At 37.4% G+C, this 11,099-nt stretch overlaps 1 protein-coding gene across 1 annotated transcript in view; it reads left to right on the top strand.

Annotated features, from left to right (window-relative positions):
* Piwil4 (piwi-like RNA-mediated gene silencing 4) overlaps positions 1–11,099 on the top strand; it is a gene marked incomplete at its 5' end in the record, with an annotated part of 66,896 nt that overhangs the window by 40,218 nt on the left and 15,579 nt on the right. The window contains 4 exon segments of the mRNA XM_013510100.1: positions 1,747–1,931; positions 3,958–4,030; positions 5,534–5,734; positions 6,891–6,994. Coding sequence (XP_013365554.1) covers positions 1,747–1,931; positions 3,958–4,030; positions 5,534–5,734; positions 6,891–6,994 — 563 coding nt within the window.

The following is an 11,099-nucleotide window of genomic DNA, read 5'->3' as shown; positions in this document are numbered from 1 at the left end:
AAAAAAAAAAAAAAAAAAATGCTGTCACTGCTGCCAAGCTGGCTCCTAGCTTCTCTGAGCCACAGCTTTGAAGGGTCCTGGAATGCTTCATAAACATTACAGCTTGTATGCACCACCTGGGAAACTTGTTAATATGCAGATTTTGATTTATTGGATCTGGGGCAGGGCTTAGGACTGCATTTCTGATTGGCTCCTCCCATAGCTCATGCTGCTGGTCCATAGGACAACACTTTGAGTAGTAAAAGATTAGAGTGTACTTCCATTTAATTCTAACAGTGGTTCTCCCTAGTTACTAACATTAAAAACATTTTCATTTACAGTGGACCCTTGACTTTTGAACTGATTTGTTGCAAGGGCTGGTTGTAACTCAAGTTAGTTGTAAGTCAAGACTATTTTCTCATAAAAAATAAAAATGGAAATACTGATAATGCATTCTGAACCTCCCAAAGCACCCCTTAACTAACCTTTTTTTTAATAAAAAAGGTTGTATAATGTGCGTAATTTACCAGAAACACCAGTAATTTTCCTAATGTATTCAGCAGAAGTTATAAAGTGTGCCTAGTTTACCAGAAACAACAGTTTCATACTGTGCTCACCATTCCAGTTGACGTCTCTGGCGTGCAGGAAAGAGGATGAAGTGGAAGGTGGTTATTGTTCGGGAGGAGTCCTCTTCCATAAGAACATCAGGAGCCCAGCTCTCTGGTGTCCTTTCTCTTTGGCTCACTAGGTCTCAACCTTTTCAGAACTAAAAGCTGATCTAAGGTTGTCATTTCTGTCTTTTGTTTAACACTGTTCTTTTCTATTGTGGTTGCTTTCTTCACCTTGCCTTCTCTCCTGAGCTTCTTTTCTAGCTTTTTTGGGGCCATTTTGATAGCAGGACTCATAGCGATTGTATAAAGCACTGACTAAAATGGGTGCACAGACATGTCTGTCTGGGCTCAGACTCATGCCTAGGTATGCTTACATAACCTTTTCTAGCATCACGAGTCTTCGTTTACAGCTGCACAAGTAGCCAGCATTTGGGTCATAACTCAAGACTTTGGTTTTAAATTAAACCTAAAACCCCAGTCGTAACCCAAGTTGTTCATAGGTCAGGCCAGTCATAACTCGAGGGTCCACTGTATCTCGAGACCTTGGATACAAGCAGAATGCTGGGCTCCAGTCTAACGTTCCCCCCTTCAGTTCATGGAACTTGTTTTTCTTAGTCACCTGAGAACTACCCAAGAAGGGAGAACAACTTGCATCCTAACCTCATCTTTGCTCCTCATATAGCTATTTCTAGCATAATATATAGTTTGATCTTCCCTGTAGGGATTCTCAAGATTAGTAGTGTGACCTAGAGTATCAATAATCATCATTTTCTGTTTGAGATAACAGGTTGCCTAAAGCAAGGCAACCAAACTGGACAGCCTGAGCCATTTATAAGAAAAGGATATAGATTTTTAGAGCTGGAAATGAACCTCAGATATCTTTGAATCAGATACCATTTTCTGCACAAGCAGAGACCTATGAGATCTTACATAAAGTTCTGTATCTGGGACTTGGCAGACGTGGGATGGTCCCAGATGCCTCCACTTCCTGGAAGCAAATGTATTCTGTTCAGATGAGCGGTGCTTGCGTCTGTGTTTTTAAGACTGTGAATAGCAAACTGCCTTAAATCACTCTGTTGTGACAAACACTGGCCATCTGCACAGTGTCTTTGTTTATTTGCTTGCTGAATAAATGTGTTTATGATTTCTTTCTCAGAGTCAACCTGTATCTGCTGCTGACTGGTCCAAGGATATGCGAACTTGCAAGATTTTAAGTGCGCAGTCTTTGAATAAATGGTTCATTGTATGTAGTAACAGAGCTGAACATATGATTGAGGGCTTTCTGAGCTGCTTGAGAAGAGTTGGAAGTTCCATGGGATTTAACGTGGGATACCAAAAAATGTGAGAATACACTGCATTTTAAGACAAATATTAATTTGGATTAGTTAGAAGGAAGAAAGTAATGGCTGTCTTACCTACAAGAGTTTCATTTCGGTAATGTCTTCTAATATAAAGTGCTAAAGATAGCTAGAAATAGATTTTGTAACAAAACTTTTTTATAAGCTATAATATATTTTCTGTTCATCTGTGTAAGACATTGTGTTTGCAGGTTTTCCTGTCGTTTCATTACCTGAGACTCTTTTTCAGTACTAGGTGTGCAACTGTAAAGGTTTATGTATAACCTTATTAACTTTTTTCCTTTCTTCCTTTGTATCAGTTATTTATAAAACTTAACAGCAAAAAGGTTAAAAAATGAAAGTTGTTATGTCCTGACTTTATAGATTTTATGCTTTAAAATTTAATTTAAAAAGTCTAAAATAAGTTTTTCTGATTTTGTTACTATAGCAAGATTAATCATTTAGATTGCTGATAAAACCAGGTCATTTGTTTATTCTTTGAACATTTAATATCTACTGGATGCTTAGCCAGTTGCTTGGGATATTGAAGACATTATTTTTGTAAGGGATTGCACATTCCTGTACAATCATGCTCAAAACTGAATACTATTTTGCTTTGGGAAGGCTGTAAAGTTGGTTGTTCCTCACTGTCTTGAGTTTTGTATGTTTAGAAAGAAAGGTAGTTACTTCTTCTTTGAGAAGGTGCAAATGTACTAATTGGCAAGGTGGGAAGTTATTCTTTAAACACATAGTTACTAATTAATTACATCAGCAGCAAAAGTATTGTTGAAAACCATAACTGGTCCCAAAGTCTTAGTTTACTCTATAGTTTAGAATTCTCTTCTTACCAAATCTGTTAACAAATTGCTTGATTTAAATTTTCCTTGCTCTAGTTTCTCTTAACCCATGAGCTAATAAAGCAGGAAAAAATTATGAAAGAAGCCATAGTTTGTAGACCCTACACTAGTGTCACAGGCACTTTTTCGCATAAATATTGTGAATAAGCCAGTGCCTGAGTTCTGTGCTTTGACTCTTTTATTTGAAAGCTCACATTTCATTTGCTCTTTTTCTTTCCTATGAAGTATTCACTTACCTGTTGGAGTTATATGCATAGCTTCTCTCATCTAAGACAGTACCTGGTGAGTTTAGGAGGAATGGATAATAAGAAAGGCTTGAGCTGGAGTGCAAGAGTTTGAACAGAGTCAGAAATGTTGAATTGTTGAAATGGTGCTATGGGCCGGCCATTCTTGCAGCTCTGTTGGAATCAGCAACAGGGTGATTCTGCCACCTGCTGGTCAAATTTTGAAAGGCCCCTAGTCTCATGGGGGCAGTCCAGTTGTACACATAGAAGCTGATTCTACCTAAAGAAACCAGATTTATAGATGCCTAGATGTGGCAGTAATTTCTTCAGCCTCCACCCCCTAACAAAATGTTACAGAATTGATAAATACTTGCTGACTGACTGACTGATTAAGGCAAGATGTTCCAGGATCCAGATAAGCCATCATTAGGAGTGAAAAACAAAAACAAGAAAAAAAAAAAAAAAGAAAAACTTCCCCCTGAAACATGCAGATTAGTTAATATATTGGCTTTATTAACTGTATGATTCCTTAGGTTTTAAAAAATACTATTTTCATTCATTATTAGAATGAAATTATATTCATTATATTCATTATTAGAAATTTTAATCTTGCTTTAATTTGGACCCTGTTTCAGACTCTTGATATTATGATATCTGTGGTTTCAGTTCATTTTTAAACTTGTTTTGAACAGCAGAAATATTAATCAAAGGGATTCTGTACAATTGAGAAATTTTATTTTCCATCAAATGGTTTGTACATTCATAAAAATGATTATTAAATACTTTGGGCATATCCCATAGTAGGAGAGACAATTTTAGACAATTTTAGAGTTTCAGTTTTTAATGCTTTTTTCTTAAAATTACAAATCTGTTTTGAAAATCCATTTGTATGATCTCCATCACCAAATAATTATGTACTACTAAAAATGGAATTAATCTTTTTATGTAGCATAAAAGTTCAAGAAAATACAGCTGCATTCCTGAGAGCAATCCAGCAGCATGTTGATCTTGACGTTCAGTTGGTAAGTATAGGATGTTTTTGATGTGCAATTTTTATTTTTTCTTTATATCAGTAGTAAAGAAGGAATCTGAGTATACTCTCCCATGATATGTTTGTAAATTCCTGTGCATTTCACCCAAAGCATTCCAGAAAGGATTAATGTCAGTGTTTTCATCAATTTTTTATTTCCCGATTACCAACAATTTTTTTTTTTTTTTTTTTTTTGTGTGTGTGTGTGGTACCGGGGATCGAACTCAGGACCTTTCGCTTGCCAGGCAGGCGCTTATGCCACTGAGCTATATCCCCAGCCCCTGCCAACAGTTTTTGCGTACTTCTTATTACGTCAGCTTCTTGGATGTCTGCATAGTTTCCATCTTGTTGGGGGGTCATCTTTTACGTAAGATTTAAGAGAAATTGACTCCTATCTCTTCCCATATGCGTTAGGGTAGTTGTTTCCTCTCCAGTATCTTAGTGCATTTTCTGAGGGCCTGGGTCTTACTTAGCTGACTATGACCCCAGGTTTCCACTTGCCACCTTCTCTGTGTTTCGTGTAACAGTACCATTTCCTCTTGCAGCTCACCACTCTTCGGGCCTCTGCAGTTGCCTCATTCACCAGTGTTGTGTGTGCCGATGCATGTGTGTGCATGCGTGCATACCACACTCTGAGCTGTCTGCAAAGCATGGTCATATCACATTAGGACATTCCAGACAAGTTCTTAACAATGGCCTAAGCGTTCCCGTTTTCTGGAAGTACTCTCCTACTAAGCTGTCCTTCCCCGAATTATACTTCTCCTGCCCCTTCCGTTTTCTCTTTGCACCTCCCTCGCTGACTCAGCACAACACCAACATTCTTGTTTAGATCACGGGCAAATTAGAGTAGCAGTCTTAGGCTCTTTTCTAATCAGACACAAAAAATGTCCAAAGGATGTTATATTAGAGAATTGTCACCTTAGAGCATTTACTTTTTATTTAAATAAAATCCACCTTACGGAATAGTTGTAAGAATAGTATGAAGAACTGTCACGTAGCCTTACCAGAATACCTATTACTGACATTTTGTTATAGTTATTTTATCACTTTCTATTTTTACCATGAACCATTTGGGGGTAAGTTACACAATCCCTTATTATTCTTGAATACTTTATGTGTAAATTTTGCATAGACAAGGTCACTCTCCTGCAGAACCCAAAGACAACCAACTTGCCTTAGGAGAAAGAGCTAGTGAGCAGGGAACTTAAGGGGGTCAAATGGAATCGACTCGGCGAGAAAGGAGGAGGAAGGAGAAGCCAAGGGGAGATGGGGAGGGTTGGCACGAATGGCTGATGACCAGGCATTTTAAGTGCCAGTGATCAATTTGTCCGCAGTTTAAAGGCAATTTGAGAGAAATGTGGGCATGTTAATATTTGCTTCTTGGACCCTTAGGGGCAAAAAAATGTTTGGAGAATCCATGTATTCATTTGTTTCAGAAAGCTCCCGCACATTAATAAACTGGTTTTATGTTCTGCTTTTTCTTTTTTTGCTTCAGGTGATGTGCATTCTGCCTTCTAATCAGAAGAACTATTATGATTCCATTAAAAAATACTTGAGTTCAGACTGCCCAGTTCCAAGCCAGTGTATACTTACTCGGACCTTGAACAAACAGGGAGTGAGGACGAGTGTTGCCACCAAGATTGCCATGCAGATGTCCTGTAAACTCGGAGGCGAGCTGTGGGCTGTGGAGATACCTGTGAGGACCCTGTCACAGTCTTCCTTTTTAGTGACCAACAAATCAACTTTTAAATCAAAGTAGGGGATAATATCACCTGATCCCAGAATTTTTTATCCCTCATTATCCTCGGGGTGTTAGTTCTAGGCGTGCCCTCTCCCCAACCCGGGATACCGAAGTCTGCAGATGCTTGAGTATATTATTTAAAATGGTGTGATATTTGCTTGAACCTACACCCATCTCACCATGTGCTTTAAATCTTCTTTGCTGATAGTACCTAGCATAACGTAAATGCAGGACCCTTGGATGTGGAGGGACAACTGTATCTGGTTTGTTTGTTGAACTTTTGGGTTTTGCTATTACACAAGCCACTACAGAGATATTAAGGAAGTTAAAGCACAACCCCTCTTCTCAGGGAACTTCTGTTCAGTGCTAACCTAGAACATTTCATGAAAGAGAATCTAGTATGTCTTAGGCTTCCGAGGGTGACAGGGGGCTTGACTTGGATCCTTCCAGCTGCTGTTTTGAAATCTGCTTTCCATAGTCTTTATCTTTACCTGTTGCAGCAGAGAGCTGTCTCTGAGAGGAGCTTTGCATCCCTCCCCCAATCCCCAGAGTCTGAGGCATTGACACAGTCTAGGATCTCCACCTTCTAACTGTGGTGGACTGAGAAAATCCTCTTCAGTTTCCCAAACTCTGGCCACTGTGGGAGGAAGTGTGCTGAATGAGGAGTGGGTGAATGTATTTGTTCCTTTCTGTTTCTGTAGCCCAGGTGATTGAATGTGGTTACCACAGCTCCCCTGCCGCAGGTGCAGAGCCAAGTCAGGATTCCCTAACAACCTGAGAAACAAGAGTAAATTCCTTTTCAGATTCCTTCAGCCCAGAGGAAAGGGGTAGATGGACCACTTTCCCTAAGTCTCAGCCACTGGTGCCTCTTGTCCACCCCAACTAAGTGTGACAGTTATTTAGGGTTATAGTGGGTCTCTTAAGTGAAATATGTATCATATTCTTCTCTTTACCTTTAACTCTCTGGTTTTTGGTTTAATACTCTATCTCATCTGGATCTTGCTCTCCCTGACACAAAATTTAAATAGTCTAGTGATGGGAGACAGTTTTTTTAAAACATCATAGGCATGATCCTTTATCCTATTAAATCATCACATATTTAATTTTGTAGTTAAAGTCCCTGATGGTGGTCGGTATTGATATCTGTAGAGATACACTCAACAAGCAAGTGGTGGTGGTCGGATTTGTAGCCAGTGTTAACTCCAGAATCACCAGGTACTTTTGAAATTATCCCAATATATTCTTCAGTTTGATTGTTAATTATAGTTCAACTAAAGAACATATCAGTGAGGAGTAATTTGCATTTTTCACTCACATTCTAAACAGCAACATTTATGGTCATAAATTATACTTACACATAAGAATGTGACTGCATTGGTATATATACCTTCATTAAAAAAACTTTAGATGTTCACTGCAGCAAGCAATTGCTTGTATTCCAGTCATACCCCCCAAAATGGAAATTTTTGTGCATTTATTTATTTTCTAAGTATCTTCTGCACTGTACTGGGTAGGGTACCATGTGCTTTACATATAAAATGTCAAGCATTTTGGCTTTGAAAGAAGATTGCTTGGAGTTATATTCTGGTCTGCCACTTACTCAGTGACTGAGGCCTAGTTAACTTTGCTGTGTCTTCTTTAGTTATCCATAAAATAGGGATATAATAGTGGCCGTTTCATTGGACATTTATGGGAATTATGTAAGATGAAGTCCTTAGAACATTGCCACCCATAGAAAATGTTCCACACGTGCTTGATGTTACTGGTATTACTATGGTTTTCAGTGTACATATTTTTTTACCACCTTGGTTAAATTTATTCCTAAGTGTTTTTTTTATGTTATTACAAATGAGATGTTTTTCTTAACTTATTAGGATAATTTATCATGTATAGAAACAAAATTCATTTCTTAATGTTAATTTTTATCCTACAACTTTACTGATTTTTTTTTTGTGTGTGTGTGTGTGTGTTTTTGAGACAGCATCTCACTATATAGTTTAGGCTGGTCTTGAACTCACTTAACCCAGGCTGACCTTGAACTCAAGGCACTTCTCCTGCCTCAGCCTCCCGAGTGCTGGGATTACAGGCTTGTACCACCATGCCTAACACTACTGAATTTTTAGTATTAGTTGTAACAAGTTCTTTTGGTAGGCTCTTTGGATTTTTTTGGTATATAATATCAATGTTGTCTGCAAACAGAGAAAATTTCCTTTCCAATTTGGAGGTCCTTTATTTGCTTATCTTGCCTAATTACTCCGGCTAGGACTTCAGTACTCCACTGAATAGAAGTGGTAATGTGGGGCATTCTTGTCTGTTCCTGATTTTAGAGGGAAGGCTTTCAATTGTTTTTTCACTCTATTTTATGAGTCAGTTTTCTCTTGTGCTGCCACACAATACCTGACACAGTTTAAAGGAGGGAAAGTGTAATTTAGCTCATGGTTTCAGGGGGTTCCATACTTGGTTGGCAGGCTCCAAGGCAGTAGCTTCCTGGCAGGAGGGTGTGCCTGAGCAAAGCTGCTTCCTGGAGGCCAGAGAGGAAGGAGCAAGGGGTCATATTTGGTACCCAAGACCACGCCTCCACACACCCCCACCCCATCGAGCGCATGCTTCACTAATCCGTTTGGTATTTCTTAATCTAAGGAAATTGGCATAACAGGATTAAAGTCACAAGGGTGCTTTAGCTGTGGGCTTTTTATATATGGTGTTTATTCTGTTGAGGTATACCTTTTTTTTTTTTGTAGTAGGAATTGAAAGAGGTATGCTTTTTATACCTAATTTGTTGAGACTTTTTCATGAAATGATGTTGAATTTTTTTCATATCCTTTTAATGAGTCTGTTGAAATGATAATAAGATTATTCTCTTTGTTCTATTCCTGTGGAATATCATACTTATTGATTTGCATATGTTAGACTATCTTTGCATCCCACATATATGGTCTGCAATAAAAACTACAGTGATTGCTTCTTGGCCTTTTGGCTAAGATCAAGGGTAATACAAAACTACAGTGAACAGTTAACTTTTGAAGAATGTACTGAATTGCTGGGTGTGGTGGAATATGCCTGTAATCCCAGCACTAGGCAGGAGGATTGTCATGAATTTGAAGCCAGCCTAAACTACATAGCAAGACCCTGTGTCAAACAAACAAATAACCCAAATCAAACCCCCAAGAATTACTGTAGTAAAAGACACATTGCCATGAGTCCCTCTCAGAACACCTGCCCTATCCAACACATCTCATCACCTTCTGCACCTTCTGAAGCAGTTCTGGAAGTCCTCTTCCATGCCTTTTCATGGCTGTCTCAGTGTCCTGAATAGATTCAAAACATTGACAGCAGTTTCTGTCAAATCTCGTTGTGGTGTGTCCTCATCACCTTATTCACTAGACCTAGGACCATGTGCCTTCCAGTTCTTCACTGAAGTCAAAGTGATTATGAAAGGTAAATATTTTGAATGTCAGGACATTGAGGCAGCCACGAAAAGGCAAGAAGGAAGACTTCTGGAACTGCTTCCGGCAATGGCAAGAATGATGGGATGTGTGTCCAAAGGAAGGAGGGGTGTTTTGAGGGAGATTAAGGGTAGTGTGTGCTTTACTGTAATAAATTTTGTTTTTATATAAACATTCATTGTAGTGTTTGATCTTACCTCATAGACTCTTTTTAGTGTGTTGGTTTATTTGGTTTAATATTATTTTTGAGGACTTTATATCATTTCTTCAGGGATATGGAAATATTTTCTTAAACTGTCTTTGTATGTCTTTCATAGCAGGATAATGTTGGCCTGATAAAATATATTTAGAAATACTACTTTCTTTTCACATTCTTGGAAGAGTTTGAGAAGGATTGATAGCAATTCTTCTTTAAATGTTTGGTAGCATTACCAGTGGTACCATCAGATTTTGGGCTTTTCTCTTTTAGAATATTTATTACTGATTCAGTATCCTTTCTCTGAATTGAAGTGCTCAGATTTTCTTTTTTTTATAGTTTAGTCTTGGTAGATTGAATGTTTCTAGGAACTTAACTTGTTTCTTATGAATTATCCAATTTGTTGACCTATTCTTGTACATGACTGTATGTATGATCTTTTTATGTGGTATTGGTTGTAATAGCTCCAATTTTATTTACTCAGATATTCTCTTTTTATTACTTAAAGCTAACTCAAGGTTTGCCAGTTTACCTTTTCAAGAAACAACCATTCTGTCCATCTTTTTAATTTTTTTAGACTCATTTCTGCTGTTTTATTATTTCCATCCTTTTGCTAACTTTGGGCTTTTTTTTTTTTTTTTTAACTTCCTTAAGTCATAAAGTTAGATTGTTAGTGAGTGTTCTTTTTTCTTCATGTAGGCATTTCTCACTATAAGCTTCTGTTTTAGAACTGCTTTTGGTGCATTACATAAGTTTTTGTGTGTTTTGTTTCCATTTTCATTTGTCTCAACATATATTTTTATTTCATTTTTAATCCTTTGATGCATTGAATTTTCAGGAATATGGTGTTTAATTTTCATATATTTGTGAATTTCCATTTTCTCCATATTAATTTCTAGTTTCATATTTCTGTGGTTGGAAAAGATGCTCAAACGATTTCAGTCTTTAAGACTTGCTTTGATTTGTTCTGAAGAATGCCTTCATGTGCACTTGAGACTAATACACAGTCTGCTGCTATTTGATGGACTATTTTGCATGTATCTGTTAGATCCATTTGTTTTAAAATATAGTTTAAATCCAATATTTTCTTACTGATTTTCCATCAGTATGATTTAGCCATTGATGAAAGGGGGATATCGCTGTCTCTTATTGCCACTGTATTGCGTTTATTTCTCTTTTAAGATTTGGTAATATTGGTTGTCTATAGTTAGGTATTCTAATGCTGGATGCATATGTATTTCAGCTGGTTCATCCTCGTGATGAATTAACTTATCATTACATGACTTGCCATGTGTTTTGTGAGTTTTTTGACAAAAGCCTATATTGTGTGATATAAGTAGAGTTATCTCTGCTCTCTGTTTACATTTGTGTAGAGTGTTTCTTTTTCCCATCCCATCATTTTCAGTCTGTGTATGTCCTAAAAGTGGAAGTGAGTCTCTCATAGGTATCATTTAATTGACTTTTAAAAAACGCATCTAGCTACTCTGTCTTTATTTATTTATTTATTTATTTATTTATTTATTTAAGGATAAAAGGAGGGAAACATTAACAGACATACAACATTTTACAGCATATCACAAGCACAATACAGACAATGCAGAGTTACAAACAAAGTGGTAGGGAATTAACAATGGTGGTTGTATTACATATTGATATCTTCAAAGTGGCTTCTCATGAA

Source organism: Chinchilla lanigera, unplaced genomic scaffold (assembly GCF_000276665.1).
Source record: "Chinchilla lanigera isolate Chin_1 unplaced genomic scaffold, ChiLan1.0 scaffold00204, whole genome shotgun sequence".
Taxonomy (NCBI): domain Eukaryota; kingdom Metazoa; phylum Chordata; class Mammalia; order Rodentia; family Chinchillidae; genus Chinchilla; species Chinchilla lanigera.
This window is presented reverse-complemented; position numbering and strand designations above follow the sequence as displayed.